This window comes from Montipora foliosa, chromosome 1 (genome assembly GCF_036669935.1).
Source record: "Montipora foliosa isolate CH-2021 chromosome 1, ASM3666993v2, whole genome shotgun sequence".
In the NCBI taxonomy this organism is placed as follows: Eukaryota; Metazoa; Cnidaria; class Anthozoa; order Scleractinia; family Acroporidae; genus Montipora; species Montipora foliosa.
Window position 1 is genome coordinate 24,307,304 of NC_090869.1, and position 25,257 is coordinate 24,332,560.

General features: G+C 39.4%; 1 protein-coding gene across 4 annotated transcripts in view; it reads left to right on the plus strand.

Annotated features, from left to right (window-relative positions):
- LOC137994329 (nuclear receptor coactivator 5-like) overlaps positions 1 to 24,043 on the plus strand; it is a 24,850-nt gene extending 807 nt beyond the window's left edge. The window contains exons 2-6 of one of the 4 annotated variants that reach the window (XM_068839911.1): positions 9,159 to 9,510; positions 10,701 to 11,307; positions 12,182 to 12,420; positions 20,789 to 21,088; positions 22,223 to 24,043. In XM_068839911.1, coding sequence (XP_068696012.1) covers positions 9,195 to 9,510; positions 10,701 to 11,307; positions 12,182 to 12,420; positions 20,789 to 21,088; positions 22,223 to 23,745 — 2,985 coding nt within the window. In that variant the 5' untranslated portion in view covers positions 9,159 to 9,194 and the 3' untranslated portion in view covers positions 23,746 to 24,043. The remainder of the gene's footprint in view (positions 1 to 9,158; positions 9,511 to 10,700; positions 11,308 to 12,181; positions 12,421 to 20,788; positions 21,089 to 22,222) is intronic. The other 3 variants (XM_068839916.1, XM_068839921.1, XM_068839927.1) reach the window with 3 other exon arrangements.
- The last annotated feature ends 1,214 nt before the right edge of the window (positions 24,044 to 25,257 follow it).

The following is a 25,257-nucleotide window of genomic DNA, read 5'->3' on the forward strand; positions in this document are numbered from 1 at the left end:
TGATACCTGGTTTGATGTATACAACCCACAAAGTTATGATTTCAGCTCAATCTTTCAAAACTTCTTGATAGTGTCTTCGTGATTTAAAGCTTTAAAAAGTGCCATTTTGTATTCATGGCATCCTATCGTTTTCATTTTCAGCGATGAATTGGAAACCTGAAGCGTAATTCGCATGATCTTTCAAATAATTTATTGTCTTCAGGGTTGCCCCCGATTTATTCAGCACACATGCGCAATATTTTATAGGCGCTGTACACAAATCAGTCGCTTCTTCCAAGAAGCAAAGGGCAGATCTAGTCATGAAAGTGTAAATATTGATTGTGTTGTTGAAAGGCCAGTTGGCACAGTATGCGCCATGTCGACAGCAAATACATAATGCCTGATTGGTCGAGTGGCCAAGATACGTGCTCCTGATTGGCTGAGCATGCCATACCTGCATTTAGTTGGTTACTTCATTTTGTATCCAACATCAATAATGAGTTGTTAAGCCGGGTTGTTTGTGTCAAAAATACAGGGAAATCAAGGGCTGCAACTGTAAAGGAAATTCCGAAAGGTTGATTTTTGTGTCTTACAATTAAAACAGAAAAAGATCACTTCCGTCAAAAGCTAAAAACTTGGATCGGATAACTGAAATCATCTGAAATCATTCGAGAGCTTTCACCTCGCTACGGTGTTATCCAACTGAAAGATTACCAAATGTATTAGTTCCCTTTTAATTACTGAAGAAAAGTATGATGTTTCCTACTTTATTTCTGTGGAAAATTTCATACTGGTATGATGAACCAATCATTATTTCGGAAAGAATTTGTAAAACTTCAGGGGCACCCAACGAGCAAATTTATCAAAAAAACCTTTGAGGATATTTCTTGGCTTCTTATAATGTTTAAAGATTGTTTAAGGGCCCACTGACGTATTTTTTGGGGTGTGTTGCTAAGGATGTAATGGGTAAGTAAATTGAGAGAATTTGGCATTATTTTGGTCAGTTTCCAACTTTTGTAAGCCAATGACTCTAAACGTGACGTCATCATACTACGCCTGTGGTCACGTGACCAATAAAAGAAAACTCTAAATTTGTCGCCGTGCTACGCAATTTGGGTATTTAATCGATAGTTTGATAATTTGTATTCGTTTTTGCATCCAGCCAAGCATGGTTTTCTTTTTATTTTGAAAAATGTTCTTTTTAAAGGCATAAGCGATACTGAAATACCCATAACTTTTTCAAAAAGGATGATTTTAAAAAATCAATACTTAGATATATTCTGTATTTGGGGGTGAAACGTGCCCTGTGAAAGAAAATTAATTCAATTTAACGACCAATGGAAATTTAGCTTTTTCTCAAACCGGAAGTCAGTTAGTTTACGCATGCACAGTTGATCTGAGAACGAGCGCGAGGAAGGGCGAGGAAAAACCTTCCATGGAAACAACAGTTCGTGCGGTGATTTCTGCTTGTGAGTGGGTTTTCTTGTCAGCTCATGATATGATGACGTCAGTTACCGGAAGTAATATTTCACCTCCTTAGCAATGCACGAAAAATCTGTCTGTGGGCCCTTAAAGAGATGTTTTAATAAGCTAGAAAAATTTGATCTTTGTGCCTGAAAATTTTAGGGTACCGAATCTTCATTTCAGAAACTGCTAGCTGAACGTTACCATTGAAGAACTTGTCTGTGAACTATTTGCATGTGTGTCTTTTGGCATGCGTGTCATATCGCCCTTCTGGTGTGCTGTTTTGCACAGTGCTTTAGACAGAGGCTCTTGCGTGGCAAACAATAGCACCATGACACTTTTTTTGTTAATAAATATGCACATATCTGTTCCATTGTGACACACGTAGTGTTCCGTGCCAGCGCACGCATGCCAGTGCAATCGCCTTTTTCCCTTTTTTCCTGTGGAGGGTCACAATATTATTATTGTTTATGATAACCCATGCATTAAAAGACAAATCTCACTTTTGACTCACCTTTGGCTCAAAACAATCTTCTTGCGACAAAGTTGATAACTCGAATGTTCTTCACAGCAGCTGATTGTCGGTGGTCTTTGTATGATTCTTGTGCCACAGAGGGTCATAATATTTTGGCTCAAAACATTCTGTTTGCGACAAAGTTGATAACTCGAATGTGCCTCACAGCAGCTGATTGTCTGCCGCCTTTGCATGATTCTTGTGCTATGGAGGGTCATAATATTTTTGACAACTTGAAGGTCAATGACTACAGCTGTACCCCGAAAACCTCCCTCTGTAACTGTTTAGCCCTTTGATGCCTAAACTGGCCTAAACCGGCCACACTTGTTATTTCACTTTGTCTAATGCCAGACGATTTTACTTGTCAATGGGGAACCCCCAGGAGTTAATGGGTTGAAAGCAGTTTGTCTTTCCTTGTAACACTCTAGGGATGAAGACTATGCTACATGTTCCAGTTCCCCATCATCCAGTATGTCCAAGGGGTTACAAAACCCATTAAAAGAGTTCTGTGTAGTTGTTAAAACTTTTCTGGATGTGAATTGCTATTTTTTGGGAACTCTGAGAGTGGTATACAGGTAAACGGCTTTGCCAAAGGAAAACACATGTTCCTGTTGTTTGCCGAAGTTTGGACCTGTGGGACAGAGTTAATATCTGGATAGATTGCCACCTGGGAATACCCAGTGCTGTATTCCTTGGGGGAGTCAGGCTGGAGTTTTGGTTCTCACCTGTGCTTTCTACTTCTATTATATTTGGGCTGAATTTTAGTTGATCTTAGCCAGACACGCTTTTCACAGTGTTACAGTCTTCCTCATCAAAATTGAATCTGAGCCAATAACATCTTTGTGTGAGATACATATACCTTGTAGTGGACAGTGCGTCCTACTGTACTTTACACTTACCCAAAGTGTAAATTTCATGTCAAGGATACTGTAGTAAGGTGGACAAAGAATAGATGCTGTGCCTTCAATTCCATTCAATGGCTGTGACCATAAATGCACTGGACAAACCAAATATCAGTTTGGGACACATTTACAAGAGCAGCAAGCGGTCTTTCCTTATAAAAGGAAAAATTTCCAAACCAACTGTGCAATTTATTGCGTGGGATAATCTGAAACTTTTTACATCAAATTTAATTCTACCAATGCTCCTTTGAAGTGTGATGAAAGCAGCCAAATTACTTGACACCTACTGTACTATACATCTTATTAGAAAAGGTTGCAAATCAGTAAATGAATAGTTTGGTGCATGTGTAGACATGTATCCAGAGTGAGTCATTGCGTCCTGGCATGCTGGCATGTTTTTCTTTTGGACGCATAGAATATAGCAGAGATGTATCCAGAGTGCGTCATTGCGTCCTGGGACTCGTTTTCCTTTTAGACGCATAGAATATCGAACAAAGGGTCCAGTTGGACGCAGAAAAAAAGCGAATCCTTATGCAAATTACGAATGCCAGAAAAAACATGCGAACGGCGTATTTCACAAGGAAATTCAACATTCCCATTTCTCACATTGGAGAAATGACCGAGTTCCTGAAATTTCAAGGTAAGCTGTTATTTTCGGATTTTTGTAGTCGAATAATTTCATTTTGTCACCATTTAGCATTATGTCCAGCTTCATAAGTTCTGTTTTGAATTCACACGGTTGCGTGACATGATCTGAGCTGTTTTTTACGTGAGACAATCGGCGACACTTTCGATCTGCCGCGTGTGATAATAAAACATTTCAGTCGAAGTTCAGTTTGTTGCATGCTTTCCAAGTGAATTTCAAGCAATAGTTCGCTTATCATGAGTGAAATGACAGAGAATCCAAAGGCAAAGTATGTCATATTTTTGTTTTGTGTGACCCTGTTGATATTAATTTCGCGCGTGCACGTGTCATTGTCTCGGGTTCTTGTTTTGCACGTAACTTGTCTGTTTTGCAAATTATGCAACTTTTCTTCGGAGTTAAACATGAAACTTGAATGTATTCAATCGCTTGGTTATTAACATTGGCCATGGCAAAGTCACGGCCGCAAGGGCCGACGATGAAGTGTGTATCAATCGCTTACATTTGTTTACTCTTTTGTTCCTAAATTACACCTCAAGTGTAGTTAAAATAATTGAGATTCAGTTCTGTTTTTTTTTTGTTGTGGAGATCTAGATCATTTATCAACTGGAGCCAACAGTTCCTACAGCATACGGATTCGATTCCGAGACGTTTTCAATGTGATCAATGCAGCTTTGACAGCCCATACATTTTGATCGATGAATCAACAGGCACAACAGTTTCAAAGAAATTCTTTTGCAATTAGAAATCTGAAAGGGTACTGCAGCAGCAATTAAGAGGCAATAGATCGCATATTAATTCTTGAATATTAATAAGCTGGACCCCCAAAATTTTGCAAGGGACCCCCAAAATTTTCAAAAAGGGGTCCAGAGGACCCCCAAATTTGAAATCCTGGATTCATCTCTGAATTATAGAACAAAGGGTCCAATTGGACGCAGAAAAAAAATTGAATGTTTCTGCAAATTACAAAAGCCAGGAAAAACATGCAAACAGTATATTTCACAAGGAAATTGAACATTCCCATTTCTTACTACAGGGAAATGACAGAGTTCATTAAATTTCAAGGTGAGCTGTTATTTTTACTTTTTTGTAGTCGAATGATTTCATTTTGTCTATGACTATGTCCATAAGGAGTTAAGTTCTTGTGTTTGAATTCCCACATGTTGCATGACATGATCTGAGCTGTTTTTTGGGTGAGAAAATTGGCTACACTTTCGGTCTGCCAATGATAATAGTATTAAATCTTTCAGTTGAAGCTCAGTTTGTTGCATGCTTTCCAAGCAAATTTCAAGTATTAGTTTGTTTATCGTGAGCGAAATGACAGAGAATGCAACAGTGAAGTATGTTAAATTTTTGTTTTGTTCGACCCTGTTGATGTTAATTCTGGGCGCGCACGTGTCATCACATTGTTTCTTGTTTTGCACGGAACTTGTCTGTTTTGCAAAGTATGCAACTTTTTTGGAGTTAGTGTTAAGTATAACATGCTTAACATGAAACTTGAATGTACATGTATTCAATTGCTTGATTATTAACATTGACCATGGCGAAGTCATGGGCTGACGATGAACTGTGTATCGCTTATAAAATTTGTTTACTCTTTTGTTCCTAAATTACACCTCAAGTGTTGTTAAAATAAATGATGCTCTTTTACGGAAAATTGAGATTCAGTTGTTTTTTTTTTGCTCTGGAGGTCTAGATCATTTATCAACTGGAACCAACAGTTCCTACAGCGTACAGATTCCTCGAGATGTTTTCAGGTGTGATGATGGAGCTTTGACAGTCCATTCATTTTGATCGGTGAATCAATGGGCATAACAGTTTCAAAAAAGAGCCTAAAAAAGAAACTCAGATCATGTCACGCAACACGTGGGAATTCAAAACTTAACTCCTCAAGCTGGACATAATGATTGACAAAATGAAATCATTCGACTACAAAAATCCGAAAATAGCAGCTTACCTTGAAATTTAAGGAACTCGACCATTTCTCCGTAGTGAGAAATGGGAATGTTCAATTTCCTTGTGAAATACGCCGTTTGCATGTTTTTCCTGGCATTTGTAATTTGCAGAAACATTCAACTTTTTTTCTGCGTCTAATTGGACCCTTTGTTCCATATTCTATGCGTCCAAAAGGAAAACGAGTGCGTCCCAGGATGCAATGACGCACTCTGGATACATATCTGACCTACAATGTACATGTATATTTGTTAAATACTCTTGTGTTCCTAAATTAAATGGCAAGTGTTGTTAAAATTTATACATTAAATGGCTAACCCTAATCTTGAACGGCATAGCCACACAGCTATTGAAAGCTCCACTGTAACTGTGTTAAAATGGGTGCATAAACTTAAATACTGTTCACTGGTGCTATCTGAATGGGTGCTTAGACTTAAATGCAAGAAATACAAGGCAGGTCAGATGGCGAGGGACATCGAACGAAGGAGGTATTTCGCGAAATTAATATTATATAGCTCTGTGGTTACGGAGAGTGTGAGAAATGGTTTGATGAGTGAGTTGTTGTATGCAGATGACTTGGTTTTGATGAGTGAGACGATGGAGGGACTGAGGGAGAAGTTTGGAAATGGAAGAAGGCATTCGAGAGCAAGGGGCTGAAGGTGAACCTTGGGAAGACAAAAGTGGTAGTGAGTGGGGAAGAAGGTGAAGTGTCTGTGAGTAAGGTAGATCCATGTGGTATCTGTGGGAAGAGAGTAATGGCAAATTCAATGTTGTGTGTGAAATGTGAAATGTGGAAAATGGATCCACAGAAGATGCACGAAAGTAAAGAGGGTGACCTCAAGGTTGGGGGAGATTTTGTGTGTGGAAGATGCAAGAAGCAAGCTGATGGATTAGTGGAACCAGTGGAGGAGTTGTGTGAAGAGGTGGAAACAGTGAGAGGTTTCTGTTATTTGGGGGATAGGGTGAATGCAAGTGGTGGCTGTGGGGCAGCTGTGACAGCAAGAGCAAGAATTGGCTGGGTGAAGTTCAGGGAATGTGGAGAGTTGCTACACTCAAAAAGGTTCTCGCTGAAGGTGAAAGGAATGGTTTATCGGAGTTGTGTAAGAGTGGCAATGTTATATGGGAGTGAGACATGGTGTCTGAGGGAAAATGAGATAGCAATTTTGAGAAGGACTGATAGAGCAATGGTGAGAGCATTGTGTGGTCAAAACTGATGGAGAAAAAGAAGACAGAGGACCTGATGGAGTTGTTGGGATTGAGGGAAACAGTGGTTCAGATGGCAAAGGCAAATGGAGTGAGATGTGTACGGGCATACAACTGTATGTTGAGGAGGGATGATGGGCATGTTTTGAGAAAAGCGTTGGAGTTAGAAGTGAAGGGCAAGAGGAAGTGAGGATGATCAAAGAAGGTGTGGAAGATGAAAGTGGAGTAGGAGAGCAAGAGCGTTGGTTTGGAGAAAAAGGACGCCATGAATCGCGCGAGATGGAGAGTGGGAGTTAGAAAGATTGCTGACAAAGTGGGGTAAATTCGGCCACCCCCGTTTACGGGGATAAACCCGGATCAAAAATTGGATTGATGATGATGATGAACTGTATATAATAGAATTAAAGATAAGGTAAGACTTTTTGAGTGTTATTGAACCTGTAATAATCATTCTAAGAATACTCCCATATGAATTATTATCAAAATAATGTACATGTAGGTTGGTGTGCGGGTCCCATATGAATAGAACCTGTAATAATCATTCTAAGAAGACTCCCTGTGAATAGTAAATATAGGTCCGTATACGGATCCCGTACGAATAGCCACTGCCTAAAATAAATGATGCTCTTTTACGGAAATTGGGATTCAGTTTTGGTTTCGGCTGTGGAGGTCTAGATCATTTATCAATTGGAGCCAACAGTTCCTACAGCGTACAAATTCCTAGAGGCCTTTTTTCAGGCTTTGACAGCCCATACATCTCAATTTTGATTGATGGATCAACAGGCATAACAGTTTACAAGAAAATTATTGATCATTTTTATTAAGTTCATATTCAAAAGGAGGGACAAGACTTAATTTTTGTGTAATTAAGAAATCTGAAAGGGTACTGCAGAAGCAATTAAGAGGCAATAGATCAAATATAAATATTACAATACAATACTGATTATTAATTAGGTGGACCCCAAATTTTTCAAGAATGGGTCCAGAGGACCCCCAAATTTCAAAATCTGGATCCATCTCTTTGTGTGAATGTACATGAACGTTCTAACCATGTCTTAATGTCAACTGAGTAGCAATGTAAACCTTACTGTACAGTACTTTCGTGGTGCTTGGAGTGGTGACTTGGAATGAATGACCCCTGAAAATATAGAGTGTAATTCTTGTGGAAGATAGCAAGACCGTTTTTCCAATCAATGATCAAAGCAAAGTTGCAAATTGATCATAACAATCGAGGGCATTTTTTCGTCAACAAGATACTAAATCGAAAGCTCAGTGTTTTTAAAACTTTTAACCAGAGAACGTTTTTAACTTTTCAATTATGCCCCCTGGTTACTCTGCGATTTTTAAAGATATTAAATCTGTTATCTAATTAACAACTAGACCCATAGCCCTTGCGGGAAAAGGGTCTAATTGTTTTGGTATCACCTAACTAAAGTGTTGTCAGACAGAAAGGGCGATAATAAAGTCAGCAAATGCAAGTTGAAGAAATATTTGTTTGGGAATAAAACGAAAGAAAGGGCGTCTCGCTTTTTGCTACTCAAGGACTATTGGTAGTCCTCAAGTAGCATAGCTAATTAAAATGCAGGATTTGCATTAGTCCACTAGTTGGGTGATACTAAAGAGCATTATACATGCACAATAATATCTTTGCATAGCAAAATCCAAAGAATTGATATCAAGTTGCAGGAACTTTTGACAAGAAAAATTCAAATATTAATATTAAAAGGTGTGATAGGTCTGATAAACAAGGTGAGAGAAAAACTTGAAAAACCTATGCTATGCTGACCACTGACAGCCATACATTAAGAGAAACTGAGATTTCTTTCCTTTGATGGACTCGTGTAAAGCAAGTCAAATAATAATTCTCACTGACACCAGCTGATTAATTAATAGCCTTCTTCTTGTATTTTTCTTTTCTCTCTTTGAGTGATTCATTTTCCTGGTAATGGTGCTGATACATGTATAATTGGTACCACCTGATGGCAGGTGTTGCCAATAATCACTGAAAGTTTGGATTTACCACCATCTCTTTGCATGGTCTCCTTCTGACATGAGATGCTAGAGATGGATTGTTATTAAATGTACGTTTTTTCACTGTGAATCAACTGAAAGCAAATCTTAGGCAGTATCTGCCTAGTCTTAGGCAAATAGTTTTGGTACTGTGCCAATCCTGCTTCTGGTCTTTATAGTGCCGGTAAGACATGCGGTTATTCAAGTCTCCATCCATTTTGGACTTTCAAGTGGGTGACTTAAAGACAGATTCCCTTTTTTTTTGGTGCCGTACATGGATGTTACCGGTACCTGTTAGTTGCTGGAAATGAAAGAAATAAGTTATCAATGGCAAGACATGGTGGATTTTCTATTAAAATTTAGATTGGATCAATCACTTATCATTGTCTTGTAATTTTTAGGGCAATGTCATCAAAATTTGAAAGTCCAAATATTTTTTTGCTTCCTTCATTTCATCATGGTTTGTCTTATTGATAACTGATTTTTTTAGTTTTCCAGCATCAGCAACTTCAGCTCAGATCTTAAAATGGCAGAATATGATAAAAGGGACACCAGATTACGAGAAAATCGAAAGGAGTCCCCTGACAGATCTGGAAAACATAGTGATTCAACTACGGATACCAACAGAAATGACCCCCGCTCTATTCGTTGCCGTGTTTTCATTGGCAATCTTCCAACCGAGATGAAGAGCAAGGAACTTGAGGAGACGTTTTCTCAGTACGGCCGGGTATCTGGTGTTTCGGTCCACAATAACTTTGGATTTGTTCAATTTGAAGATGAAAAATCTGCAGATGCTTCAGTTGCAAAGGAAAATGGCAAAGTTTACTATGGGAAACGAGTGGGTGAGTGGCTCACTGTCTCAAGAGCTGACTTCCCACTATAAAGATCAAGATAATTTTTGTGGTCTTCTGGCGTTAACTGGAGGTTTATCTCAAAGATAAACAGCTTTTACTTTCTTAAAGCAGTCATTAAGCAGTATATTACAAAAACTCAGACCCTTTCGAACACACCTTCTAGTCCTCCCTCTAATCCTACACATTTTTTCAAATTACCTTATGTTGGGCCCTTCTCTATTGTAGCACAAAACAGATTACGTAAATTACTTAAACGTTATTGTAACAATCTTGATGTTAAGCTAGCCTTTTCTTCCTTCAAGATCCGTAACATGTTTAGTGTGAAGGACCCTGTGCCTGTTGAACTCTGTTCGAATTTTGTCTACAAGTTTACCTGTGCAAGCTGTAATTCTTGCTATGTCGGCTAAACTAGCCGACACTTCTCGACACGCATTCGCGAACACTTAAACAGGGACAGGACCTCACATATCTTTAAACACCTTCAACAATCCGAGGCATGCCGTAACTCCTGCTCTGCGGAATGTTTTGAAGTTATAGACCGTGCGACCACAAAATTCCAGGTCAAGATAAAAGAAGCGTTACATATTTCCTGGTAGCAACCTTCTTTAAATAAGCAATTATATCATGTTAATTTAACTCTCTCGTTCTAATCAACATGTTCCATTGTACACTCTTTTTTGTTACCTTTGGCTATTTTGTTAGATTCCCAATTTATTTCACGTTGTTATTTATCTTTGTTTAGCATATTATAAATTCAAATGTAACTTCAAATTAATTCTACTTTCAACTGAAGATGGTCGTTGCACGACCGAAACATGTCTTGCAAATTTAATTTCAAATGTGTCGTCACTTTTATAAAAAATGTTGTTAGTCTGCTTCTTTCCAGATCTTTTACTTTCTTCCTTTTATTTGTGCAGGCCACTGGTCAGCAACAGTCACAAAGAAGTTCATTGTATGAACAGTTTTGCTTCTTATTCTAGACTGTGGTATTTTGTCTTTTGTTGTGAGAACCTCATCTGTACCTACAGCAGTACAGCTGTAGTGCTATGCCCAATAGTAACTATGTAACAGGATAATGTTAACCATGTCTTGTTTAATCAGATGCCACTTCTTCAATCCACTATTTGAACCTAATGTTGTCAAGTAATTCAGTGTTTCGTATTCTCATTTTCTTACAGATGTCAATTTAGCCGGAGAAAGGAGAAAGGCAAAAATGGATGAGAGACCTCGTGAAAGAGATGGCAGGCCACCTTTTCCATTTAACAGGAGAGAAAGAGATTTTGACCGTGATGGAAGACCCTTCAGAAAATCACCACCACGTGAAAGACCCAGGTTTGAGGATTATGATCGCTTTCCATCTCGCTTTGAGCCACCCTTTGACCGCCGTGGCCGTTCCCCATCGCCTCCTCGTAGAATGGATGACCGTCCTGGATATGGGAGGCACGATGACTACTACATGAGGGACCGCTACAGAGATGAGCCTCCTCATCACAGGGAGCCATATTCAAGACACCCTTTTGATCACAGAGGAGAACCATTTGACAGGGAGAGGAGGGAGCCTTACGATTCTCCCAGAGGTGCCTACCCTGATAGAAGAGATGAGCACTACGACCGGTATGATTCGTACAACCGTGATTACCCCAGGCCTGATGATTATCCAGGCCCTGCAAAGAGACCAAGAGTGGATTACAGTGATCGTCCAGATGACATGTACATGTACAATAGCGGCAAAACTATTGAGGCTCCAACTGATTGTGTGATTGTTGTGATGAACAAGCAGCAGAGGTATGCAGTTTGCATGTTGAAGGCTTAGAATGGGCAGTAATCCTATTCTTGCAGCTGCTCTAGAATTCACAGGGAATGAAGGGTGATGTGGAGAGATCTTTCAAGAGACATGTGTATTGTTTTCCCCACATCAGTCATCATGGCAAGTCCATTCTAGTCCAACTGTGAGAAGACTCTTAATTTCTTCCCACAACATGAACTATGTCATTTCATTTCTTTAGGTCAATTTATTGTTCTGAATTTAACAACAATATTATTAATTTTTACATGTAATTCCTAGGTTTTTGCACACAATTTTGCTGTTGCTGGTCGAATATCTGTGACCTTTAACTTTCGCAGGTGTGCAAAATTAACTTGGGAGTTTTTTTTAGCAGCTGTGGAAACAATATCCACATTTGTCAGTCATCTCTCAAACATTTCTGTCGGATGTTTTATTGTTTGGTGTCTTAAATGTCACTGTGTAACATATTTTATAGTATGTGTTGTAAGGGTGGTGCATGTAGTTGAAGTACTATGTATGGACCAAGAGTGAATTACATGTAGTAATAATTTAGCAACAAGTCAGATACACTTTAGTTTCACTTTTCGTACTTAGTATTTCCAGTTTTGCCTGCGTAGTAAGGCATGGAGGGTGGGAATAATCGATGCTTAGATGTTCCAGTGTTCCAGACACAGTTTGGAGGGAAAGTCAGATTTTTCAAGCTTGAATTGACAGTATTGTATTTTGTACAGTTAGCAGTTCATGTTTCCCTTGTTTTCACCTCTGTTTGGAAGTCTCAGGTCATGTATCATTATGTGTGAATACTTGGCCTGAGCAGTTTTTGTAATGGTAGCATTACCCCTCTAAAATAATACTTTGCCATTTTACAAACAGAGGATATGCAGAAATGGTGGAAAGACGGCTGAAGTCTGTGGGATTAGTAGTAGAGCTGCATTTCCATGGATCCCAGCCAATATCAGAGCTGCTGGATGATGTTGCACGTCGTGGTGTATTGTATGCAGTGGTCATAACCAGTCAGCATGAGATTCACCGCTCAGTCACTGTCAACATTCTACATGGAACTCCACAAGGTAAAGATCAAAATCTCCTTGCAAGGATAAAGACGCATACTGGTAAGAGGTATATAGGGGGCACAGGCTTTTAGAACACAGGTGCATTTGTGTGTCCAGGAGCATATTATTTTTTATCAGCATTGTTAATTCACAAGAGCAACATCACAGTAGCTTCCTGTCATCTTCATCCACTTCCATTGCGTGGAGTATGATCCCTGGCAGTAAAGCTTCCTGTAAGCTATCCAATTTTCCCAAGAGCAACAACTTAACTATATTTGCAAGGTAAACATTAATGCATGACTTGACATTGCCAGTGTCCCTTTTTTGCAAAGCAAGTAACAGGTTGGGTCACTTTCTGTCATAAGCGTGCTCAAGAAGACAGTGTGGTATGCTTGTGGGCAACAGAATTACTGTATAAACTTGTGTATAAGCTGCGTCTTTTTGCTGAAATGTTGGGCTCAAAATCATGGGTGCCGCTTATATACGAGACCATTGCTTTCAGAGGGAGTAAACTGGCTGGTATGGGGTCACAAATCACACTTAAACCTTCAGTAAAGAAAGATTAAACATATTTTTAGTCCGATGACTTCAATACTGATCTCTCCACCACTTGCGAGAAAATATCATGCTATTCGGGAGAACTTACATGTATGAGGCATGTGGCCGACTCTTTTGTTGCCCTTCATTACTTGCATGGCATGTTTGTCCATGGGTTGTTAAACTCTCGTTAGCGACACGTTTTTCTTCGATCAAGGGTTTTCATATGTCTGTATAAACATGGCATACACGCACAGCTGATGTGATCACGATGAACAATGTGACTCAGTCCAGACCTCCTTCTGTAAATGACTGCCTGTAAATGACTGCCTGGTTACTAACAGACGGTATGCTTGTGGGCAACAGAATTACCGTAAAAACTTGTGTATAAGCCGCATCCTTTTGCTTAAATATTGGGCTCAAAATCATGGGTGCAGCTTATAAACAACACCATTGCTTTCAGAGGGAGTAAACTACATGTAGCTAAGCTAAACTAAGCGATCATTTTGTATCGTTTCCTGCACTTCATTTTTTGCTCAAATTTCATCGGTTTTATTTCAACTCTGGGCTTTAACAATGAAGACAAGTGTTGTCAGTCCCAAGACTTTGGGAAGTCAATTAAAGATAGCTTTTAAAAGATATTTTAAGAGTTGATCAACTTCTTATTAAGATTGCTGCAAATACACAGCATTACATTTCCACACAATTGAATTTATCACGTACAAACAAACAAACAACTTTTTTGCCAGAGTGCTTTTTTCAAAATCATGCTTGAAATTTGGGGGTGCGGCTTATCCACCGGTTTTTACGGTATATATATTTGCATGTTGCATGTATGTTATAAAAAAACCTACTTTGCTAGTACAGTACTAGTACAGTACAGTACTTCTTTAGTGTAGAGTGTTGTGCATAATTTGATGACCTTTCTGTGGATTGAAGCAATAATCTGGGATGAAGCTCTTGTTTCATCTCGCCTTTTAAAACCATTCCTAGGGGGATGGGGGTAACCCTCACCACTCCCCCCTCCTCTCCAAGAAAAACACCAAGAAGGAAAGATAAACTGCGTACATCTGTTTTTGCAACCTAATGACTTTCTTGGAGTGCACTATCAAAAAGTTGGGCCTTTGTACGTGCAGAGTACTTTGATTAAACAGAGTACATTGATTAAACAAATGTGACATGAAATGGTTGCAGCATCAAACCTTTGATTGATTCATTCTTCATGTATTCATTAAAATGTTCTGTTCTTCACAGCCCTTTTAGCAATACAGTTGAGACAACATTTTCACAAAAATGCCTTGAATTGGTGTGTGATGCATCTTGTCTATGCGATTGTTTTTGCTTCTACCTACAGAATCTGTTCGGCTCTTATCACAATTGAGCACTTCATTTTTGCAACATGTATGATATTCATTACAACATACCATAAGTAATTAACTTCTTTCAAGGTCATGGACCAAGACAGTTGCAATCTGGTTACTTCGGTGGGTTACTTGAATTGTGTTGATTAATCATCTGAATTGAAGCACTTTAAATTCAAAAGTGCTGGCTATTTATTATTGTCCAACTTACAATACATTCAGACGAGTTATATTTTATGACTGCTTCTCATCCATGTTACCATATTAAGAGTAGGAAATGGTGCAGTATGCAAGTACATTAAAATAATGTCCAGTGAAATCATCCTGCTTGTGTACAGGCCTAATGTACAAAAAACAGGTTTGTCAGCTATACAGTGTTGTGTATAGTGCTTTGGTTTGAACCTTTTTACAACCTTTTTAAATATACTTTAAGTTGTATCCGTTATATTGTTGCTGTAAATAGAACTATGTTGATATTGTAATCCTCATTACTTCTAGGGCCAAAGCTGGCTTCACTTTCAAAAATGTTAGTACTACATCAGACAATTTTAATGGGTACCGGTTCGCCAGTTAATTACTGTAAGTCACGGGGACTGCATGTACAGCATGAAACATTCAGAGAGATCAACATGGTGTTGTCAGTTCTTGTAAATGTGGTGAAACATTTAAATCGAAACCCAAGGGGAAATTATATTATATAGCATGTCCTTCCAAGCTGGTAGCATTCTCAGTTTTCATCCCATTTGCAGTAATCCACAGTAATGAGAAACCTCTTGTAGTTAATAATGTTGAATACACTTTGTACTTTGATGTCAGTACTCAGCAGTGGAGATGTGGTATGCATACATGTAGTGTATCAGATTTTCGTTGGCAGTGAAAAATGCTTGTCACATGGCAGCAATTATGTGACGAGCAGTGTCACTGTAGATTAGAATGGTATGTTATGAAATGTTGCTGTAAAACATTTTTCTGCTCTCTTTTTGTGTGTGCAAAATTACTGTTGTCTGTTTGTCAGTCTGATAGAAACAATTGACCATGAACGTGTATATTTATGAGGTGGTGTGGGTAATTTTTACACTATATGTAATTTATTCAGTACACACTATAACACGTCACACGCAAAAGTTGTCTGTTACAAATCCTGGTTGTAAAGATTGTGTTGTCTTTTTGTTGTTTGTAAATGTTGTGTATGAATGATGATGTAACTATAGCAACAGTAATATTTTCACGTGTGAAGAGCTTCATGTGTGAAGATATCATGTTTTCACACGAAACTTCACATGGAATTTCATTGATATTTATATAATAAGAGTTAAATCTTTTTCTTGACCAAATCAGATCGGTTAAGCATGTGCTTCGCAGGAAAATTTCCAAGAAGAGGATTAAGCTGTCTTCCAAGCCATGGGCAAATAAGGAAATCTTAGTTAAAGTAAACTGTACATAAAATAGGATTGTTGTCAACGATTTAGAAGGAAAGTAAATCTAAATAGTTTAATTTATTTTTCTCTTAAGATATCTAAGCATAATAATAAGTGAAAAGCCATGGTTTGGTATCAGGTCAGTTTTAAGTCCTGGTAAATGAAAAATGGTTACATTAACCTTCCCTGTTGATAACCCCAAAGACATTGCTAATTTGGTCTTTTCTTGTAATGTTGGTGGTCTGCTTGAGCGAAAAACCCCAAAGGGATGCACACCCCCTCATTCTAGGGGTAACTGACCAAGATCACTTCACGTGAAATCTGGCCCATACAGTCTACCCGTCTCTATTTTAAAAATTATTAGGGATTATACATGTATATCCGAACCTTTGGCATTTTTGGTGTGACTCTTTTGCCAGTAATAAATTCCCAAGCAAGAATTTACCCAATCTTTAAGAAAGACAAAGACAACTGCATTTGTATGTAGTGTACATTTGGATGTATCATCGCCTCCATAGATTATTTGAAGATTCCCCTCCCACTTTAGTTGAGCATTCAGGAAAAAATGTTCCACCATGCATGCTCTTAGCTTTATACCTGAAGCAATCCATAAATTCCTTGATGATAAATTTGGTTGTGGTAAAGTTATTGAGTATACCACAAGGTACTGTAAACCGTGGAAATCTATGTGGTAACCTGTGGTGTTCTATAAGGTTCCATTTTTGGACCTTTTTTGATTTTATTTTTTTATGTAGATGATCTGTTAAACTCCTCGGCATACTGACTTTCCATTTACACATGTAGTTTCTTTGCCTTTCCAGCAAGACTTAATCACCTCGAAGTAACCCTAAATCAGGAACTTAACTCTAAATGGTTGACATGTTACTGCTTAACACTTGTATCTCAAATATAATTTTACTCTTTTTCACACGAACAAACTAAAGCCTAATCAGTCTTTTAGACATAAAGTTGATAGGGAATGTATCAAACAAGTTGAGTCTGCTAAATACTTAAATTTTACACAAGGAAACGTGGAAAAAATCAAGTTCATGAACTCTGTCAAAACTGTAAGACTGTGGGCATCTTATCAGAAGTCAGATATTTTATCAATTGCGATATTCTTGTCACACCTGTAACCACTCTTATTTTTCCTTTTGTTTATGATGTCAGTAAAAAAAGGAAAGGAAAGGAAAGGAAAGGAACTTTATTTAAGTGTCTAGTCGTTCTAGCGCTGGAGCGCTAATTGGGGAGACTGTAAATTGAAATGAACAATGAAAGTAAATCAAGTCTCTGGGACTTTACATTTTCTCAGTCTCTCGCACCGTTATTTGTCATGCTGTTATCCAAGAAAGGAATAATTCTTCCCCTAATGTAGTTTCAAGTCTCTCAACCTACTTAATTAACCTTGAACGTGTCATAAGATTATAGGTACTCTCAAATGTTTACCGGTAGCCACACAGACTGTTACCTCCATATTTTAAGAATATTTTTAATTCGTCTCTTCTTTGCATCCCTATTCTACAAGCCGGTCATCTGAGGCCAATTTTGACTAATATCACTTTGGTCAATACTGCCCAATATGGACTACACTCGTAAAATATACTAGCTTTTGCCTTTTAAACTTTCCCCTAACTCTTTTACTAAGTCAAATTCTCTTTTGTTTTACCCGTTTAACACTTTAAAGAACGTCATGCTGAATTGTTATACTCTTTTAGCATCGTGCTTAGTGCAATGAGAAGTACTTTTTATCGTAAAGATTGATTTAGTATTGATTTTACGTTAAAGTTGTATTTGATTGGAATCCACTATACTAGCTTCTTCTTGGATAGAGCCAACCCACTCCCCATCTGATTATTAGATACATTATACAGTGTGAAAATTATCTTGTCTCCTAATTCTAATTTTTAATGTGTATCATTTAAGTCCAATAAATTTTTTGTCTGTGTGAGGGGGGGCTGAAAGGGATGGAATTGTTACTTATTTTGCGGCCATTTTCTCTTTAATAGCCATTTCATATTTGCAACACAATTCAAAATGACCTTGTCAATGCAGCAGTCGATTGGATGGGGCGCTCTCGAGGTCTGGTTCCACCTTAGCATTGATGCAATGATGCTTAAAGCTGTTCATAATTCGTCCCGCTTAGAATTTCCCTCCATCCGTAATCTTTGCATACAGCTGTCTTGCATATAGGTTATGCATTTTCCATAGTAATGCATACAAATCCCATTATTATATTCCCCTATGGAATAGCGTTTCTTTATCTGCTCATGTAAGTGTCTACTGCTGATTTCCAAAAGAATGCGTTATACCCTAAGACAGTATTGTGTTGTGGCTGAAAATGTTGTCATGTATCTAGTCGCATGTGTATTTAGCCTGGGTTTTAATTCAGTCTCTTGTGGCGCTGACTCCTTAACAGCTTGTATAATCTTAATGCCAGAATTATCAAATATTTCTTTGTGTTTGTCCTTCTCCGAAGTTATTTGCAGCTATTCATTTTTGTGCCATTTCCTAAGCAAAAATCTTGGCCAGTTTTGCCTCCTATAAATTATACCACTACAAACTCGCGACACTCTAATGTAACATGGTATTATAATGCATCAGTCCTAAGTGCGGCAAAGTGGCTAGGGTGTGAAACGTGCTAAACATGTGAAGTCGGTCATTTTAAATCACACTTTGCAGACCACTGTTTCAAGAAGAACAAAACAGGGTTCCACCCTTTTATTGATTTTTTTGCATCATTGCAGCAGGAAATAGTTTGTTTTGTTGGAAAAATTACTTGATGGTCCTTAAGATCTGATGAATTGCTGTTAAAATTCACTCTCCTCTTCCAAAATACGAAGCGGCTAGTTGAAACAACTTTGCGTTTGTAACACTGCATTCTGTAATAGTCCTTGTCAGGAGCAAAACTGCCCATGTCTTGTGGATTGCTTGTTTTTCTGCATACATGTTAGTCCATTTATTCGCATAACAGCTAACTATTGGCCGTTTTTATGCTAGAGACGTTAAGGTCGTCAAGACGCATTTAACGTCTGAGACCTTAAAGCCGTCTGGTATAAAAACGGGACGCATAAAAGTAGACGACCTAACAGAAAAGAAAAAAAAAACCTTTTTTTTCTGAAAAAGACTGGGTTCTATCCTCTGAAGACACTGGAGACGAGGAAACTCGGCGCTAAATAAACTTGAAGCGCGCGAGTATTCGAACAAAATAAACATGGCGGAATTACAATTTCTTAAGTCCATTTACTCGACGTCGCCAAGAAAGGCAAGATATGGAAATACAAATGTTTTTAAAGAAGAAAAATCAATCGAGAAAGCGGCTTTTGCAAGATATGGACGAAGAACTAGATGTGGCTCAGGCACTTGGCTTGTGTGCCGTAGCTATAAAGAGACCAAGGAAAGGACGAAGCGTGGATGAAGAAAGGAGTTCCTCGTTCCTCGCGACTCCTTCAAATTCTTCTTGGCCACCATGTTGTTTAAGCGCTAAGCCTCGATTTCAGGATTAAACGCTAACTCGTGCCAGTCGTCTTTGGACGAGTAAGGGCTAAATGCGTCCCAGTAAGGGCGTCCAGTTTTTATACTAGACGCATTTAACAGACGACTTTAACGTCTCACGTTAAATGCGTCTAAACGACGCACTTAACAGAAGACGTTAAAGCTGTCAGACGTTAAATGCGTCTGTCTTATATACCGCTTTGATATTAGACGTTAAAGTCGTCTCAAGACGACTTTAACGTCTCAGACGACTTAAACGTCTCTAGCATAAAAACGGCCATTAATTGCCGCGTTAGTGGTTGAACATTTGATTATTATAATTGCAATAGACCTTGAAGGCGTGTGTTTGCAAACGCCGAAGTAAAAAGTTCCCTTACATATAAATGAAATCGTAAAATTGTTAATGGTAACGAAGTTGCCAGGTTTAAAGTGATTTTTACTGTAAATTTCCTGCTATGTTTGGCACGATCTCTTTAAAGGATACAGTAAGGTAGCAAAATGGATGAAGGAAGACTGGTTGCCTAACCCCTCCCCTACTGTGACAACCATCCTCACAACAACACTTTCATGGTATAGTCATCCACGCACCACTCACGGTGCTTTTGAAGGGGAGGAAAGAAGGGGCGTGTGTGTTTGTGGGGGGAGGGGGGAGGTAGAAACAAACAAACTTTCAACAAAATGTATGCGAGTAGACGAGATTGTAGAATCTATTCTTTTAATGTAAAAGTAGTTGTAAAAGTGGATTATTAATGCAAATACTTGGCACTATTCAAAAGGGCATTGTGAGCAACAAGTACGTCAAGATGGGTGAAAGATGACTGATTAGAAAGTTCAGGGTCTGCCATTGTAACGAACTTCCTCAATACAGTAACACACATGGTTGGCAGAAAATACCCGCTTCCCTTTCATCCACACACTTGTCACACAGAATTAGCCGGGAAAGGGAGAAGGGGCGTGGCAACGAAAAAAAAACGTAAAACAATCCCAGGAAAACGTCCAAAAATTGTGAAAGCTCTGCTTCGTTAAAAACGATGTTTCCAAAAACAGAACTTACCTTAATTTACTTTAAATGCTTGAAAGTTATGTGTATGTTACGAATTGCTGTTATCGCGTTTTCAAGGGTAACTTTTGAATTTGGAAGTGACGTCTCTCAGTGCAAGCGAGATAGCCACTCTAAGCGATCACTTGGTGAAGCGAATTGTTTGGTATTGTTCTTTTCCTCAAATTTAGACGTCCATCAGACTTAAAATTTCTTGCGGTAAAATTTCGATGTCAGTGAATGCAAATAAATTGATTACATACCAGTTGCCTCTGGTTCATTGTTTGAAGCAAAAGTTGATTGCAGGTACATTGGAACTCGAAAAAGGTATCCAGAGGATTATGACTATAAATCTGAATTCTGCTGCCATTTTCTTGATTTTTGTGAATCTCGAATTGGCTTTTGTTTTAAATTTTCAAAATTTACTCAATGGACCCCAAACGTGATCAAAGGTTCAAAACTCGAGGAATTTGTTTATTGCTGCTTTAATTCCTATTCATTTTGGAATGTGACGTTAACTTGCCCTACTGTCATTTTTCACCTCTTGTTTCATGTCCAAAACCATTTTATTTTCCTCACAGAGCATAGAAACATGCCTCTCGATGATGCTATGAGACTAGTTGGACAAAATTTTGATCAATATATGCAAGATCTACGAGAAAGAGCGAAGTCTAGCGGTACCCAAGATCTCGACAAGACAAGAACGGCAGCAGCGCCCCCAAAGACTGAAGGGAACTCTGATATAACGTCACTTTTGAGCAAAGCAGCAACCGGTGCAGATCTTTCAGCAGATCAGTTGACAAAGCTAATAGACAACTTGTCCAAACGCCAGCAAGAGATTTTAGGAAGTCCTGCAACGACAGCCACTAATGGCAAAGGAGGTAATTGCGTTACACGTTTTCTTTTTCGTGCGTTGTCGACACGTTTTCGGTAAGATCCCGAGTTACAGCCTGTGGAGCATCACTGCCTTCATGAAGTGTCTTTATTGCAAATGTGAAGTGCGCGTTCGTATGTTTGCGTTCCGCTAGAAATCGATGCGTGATCATCACACTTGACAGTAATGTAGTCACGTTTAAGGTTGGTGATGGAAAAAATTTGATGGAAAGGAAATTAGCTCAAACATTAGCTTCCCTTTGGATTACATTTGAATTCGAACGAAAGGTGAATAAACGTAGGAAACATCTTACATATTAATCGAAATTTAGTGAAAACTGATAAACTGCATTGTAGCACTCAGTCATCTATAAAATAATTGAAATACCTGACTTTATTTCCAAATCTGGTCTTGACCATGTGTTTTGAACCCAATTAAATTTATCCTGAAAATGCTTTCATTGACTTAACATTGATGGAATTAAGGTAAACAAAGAAGGAGTGTTAAATGACCTTAAATCGAGGGTTGGCATAATTTCGTCACTTTGTTATTTGTCGTGTGAAGTAAAGGTAATCTCACGAATCGGCAAACCATCACTTAAAGCAATTGTGGGTTACAAGTTATTCTTCGGACACAATTTCTCGTACCATCGGCCTAACAAACCAACTTTGAACACGTTTCTTTGTCCTTTCTCCGCAAGGTTAATATTAAAAGGTTAGTATTATCTGTGGGGTAAATTCTGAAAGTCCCACCATGCATTACTCTCAACTAGAGGTGTTAATTGCTCTTCCAAGATTTTGTGGCCAAGAAATGCCATGTTTGTGGTCAATGGTAAATCCTTAATATTTTCGAAGTCCTTTACCTGCCAACGTTAATCAAAAGAGGTGTTCCATTCTGTGCAAGATACCATAAAAAGGCGCAATTTAAACCCATAACGTGAAAAGCTCCAGAGCGGCGCACAATTCTAAAACGAAACATCAGTTTTGGTGAATGTAAATTCATTTATTCGATTTTGCTGCTGGAGTTCATCATGCAAGAGAACTTAAAATTTTCATGGCATTCAGTTTTTTGTCCTTTTTTAGGTTTGTTTTGGTATTTAAGGTTCATCTTGGTTCCTTTGCACTCCCTTTTTTTTTACCAGGCGTTACAGCAAGTCAATCAAGCCAGCCAGCTGTGGATCCTCAGTCTATTGCCAAACAACAAGCAGATCTACAAGCCAAAATATTAAGTATTTTGAATCCTGGTGGAAGCGCTTCATCTAGTAGTAGTAGTTCAAACGCTAGCACTCTTCCATCGCAAAAGGCAGTTTTACCTGGGCAGAGTGCAGGTGCTGCCACCGGAGCATCTGCTCAGGCAGCTGGAAAAACAGGATCATTGAGTACCACTGCAAAACCGATCTTTCCACTCTATCCAGCCCAGCAAAAACTTCCGTCATCTTCTACTAACAATTCAACGTCAACAGCTAGACCCTCGTTGGGAGTCACAGCCTCAAATCCTGTATCTTCCGCGACAGCGAACCAAGTTGGAAAGACATATAAGGCGGCATCGCTCCAGGGAAACACAGCTGCTTCAAGCTCGTATGGTGCGGCTTCATCAACAACTTATCTGTCCACCAAGCCTGTAGCTCCAAACACTTACACAGTAGGATCAAACCAAGCTACTCAATCCCACGCTTCTTATGGTGCAAAGCCAACAGCAGTAAATGCCTCCCAAGGCTACTCTGCTGCAACTCAGAAAATTGGTCAGCCTCAACAAGCATCTGTTGGCCAGGCAATTTCAACAGTTGGTGCTCAAAGACCCAGTGTCGCACCAGCTCAGAGAATGGTAGCACCTACTTCTGGTCCAAGACCGACTTCCAATGTCACATCAGGCCAAGTCAGAACTCCATTAACAACCAAAAGAGGTCTTCTTGGAGCTGCTCCGGTAGGTGTACCGAGGTTAGCCACACCATCTACCGCTGTGAGGACGCCATCAGGTACATCAGGTGTGCGCATGGTTAGCCCTAGAGGCCCATCACCGAGTGGAAGAGGCACGGTAAGGACTGCTTCCCCTGCCAGTATTCAAGGACAAACTACTCCTACTCGTGGTGGAGCAGTCTCAGTTCGCGGTGGAGGCAGTTATATTAGAGGAGGAGTTTCCGTTGGAACTCCAGGTCGAGGCATTACGGCCCCACAATCTGCTGCATCTGGCAGAGGTGAAATTCCTCAGCGTGGTGGTACTGCATCTGTCTCTGTTGCTGTTGCAAGAGGTGCGGCTTCACGTGGTACGGCTGCACGTGGTACTCCAGCAACCCGTGGTTCCCCAACCACTCGTGGTACTGCATCCCCACGTGGCGCTCCACCTTTGCGCGGTGCTCCCGCCTTGCGTGGTGCCTCTTCGTTGCGTGGTTCTCCTGGACTTCGTGGTGCTCCTACAGCTCGCGGTGCCTCAGCACCTCGTGGTTTACAAGCTGCTCGTGGTATGACAGGCACTCGTGGTACCTCAGCAACTAGTGCCCACCTGACAGGTGGTCGTGGTTTATCCGCAACTCAAGGTGCTCCTATACGTGCTATTACACCGGGTGCACGCGGAAGTCGTGGTGCCCTCAGGGGAGCTCCTCTGATGCGTGGAGCTCCTGCATTTCGTGGGGGTCGTGGCAGTTATGGTGGACGTGGTGGTTACTGAACTATGAACGAGTGATCTCTGGACTTGTGTGGTCTCCTTACCAGTTACGACGCATGCCAACTTTTACCATTTTGTTTTACATTGATGCCTTGCCTTGCGCTTAATCTCTATCAAATCCTGTTTAAACTTTTATCATTGATTTTAAAAGTGCTGCTTCGTTTTTATGAACTTAGTTCAATCTTGTGATTGTCATTTTCCCCGAGAATATGAGTCAGATAATTAGTGGTGATGTATTGTAGTATTTCAATGCCAATTTTACCCACTGTTATTAAACATAGATGTTAACGATTCTTTTACAGCTGTCTTGTTTAGTTACTATCGAAAGGAGGCAGCCATAGAAATAACCATTCTGGACACTTCACGTAAAGTAAGAAAAAAAAGGACATTTAAATGTCCACGGGAGTCCCATAGCGTACCTACGTCACGTAGTTTGCATTTAGCTAAGTGATCGCCTACTTCGAAATCTCGCGCTATCCCTGCCTCCCAGTGATTGAAAAAAAGACACTTTTCAAGTCATTTGTAACCTGGTATGCTCAACGTTTCTTTTTCGAGTTTTCCCGAGTCGTCATGATAATCCCTGGCCAAACTTCGTTCGAGATGGTAGATTTGGTCTCTGAGAACTCTGCATTGGAAATATTCAAGATTTACAGACTGCGCAGTTGCTCTTCATGAAGGTTGCTTAATCGCTTAAATGTGTCTCTTAAATTCTGATCTAATGAAATGACAAAGATTGCAAGGATCTGCTAGCATCTTACAGATGGTCATGGTTCTGGGATTTGTAAAAGAATTCGGTTTCTCGTTGTTTTGTTAAGTCATAGTTGTCGATCAAACTAGGCAGTTAGAAATAGGATTCAACAGTTCATGCACTAGAGAAAGGCTGGCCTTGTGCCCTACAGAGATTTAGGGTGTTTTATGTTTCAAGGAAATGTCTTTTGACTTGACATTCAGGGAAACAAAACTAAACTCTACGCGTAAGGCATTACTCTTACTGAAATTCGAACTAGCAGAGGCCCAAGGTGCAGTTGTTTTTGTCACTTATCTCAAGTTCTTTGTCTCTCCGACGTTTGGTATAATTATTCTGTTACTGACCTTGCAAACGGCATATCGCGCGTCTCTGACAAAAGATCTTAATTAGAATCTCGACATTCTTATCTAAGACGCTACTGGAAGCCTATTCTCTGGTTGCTTTTCCGTTAGAGGAGAATAGATCCGACGTTTTTGGGTGAAATATGCGTAAGCAAAATTAGTCGTTTGTAAGGTTTTATAAGAAACCCAACAAGCCTCCCTCTGGAATGAATAGACTCGACATATCCAAAGGGAAAAGGCGCGTTTCTTTTCTCTCTAATTCAAATCCGTCACTAATCCATGGGTACAATAGCAATTTTCATCTGGGCCCCTCGCGCAAGTTTTCCAATAAACCTTGGTAGAGACAGAAAGGTAAATCAATTGCAACAAGTAAAAGACTGTATACTTTAAAGCAAAATTAGTCTGTTTACGCTTTTGACATATCGT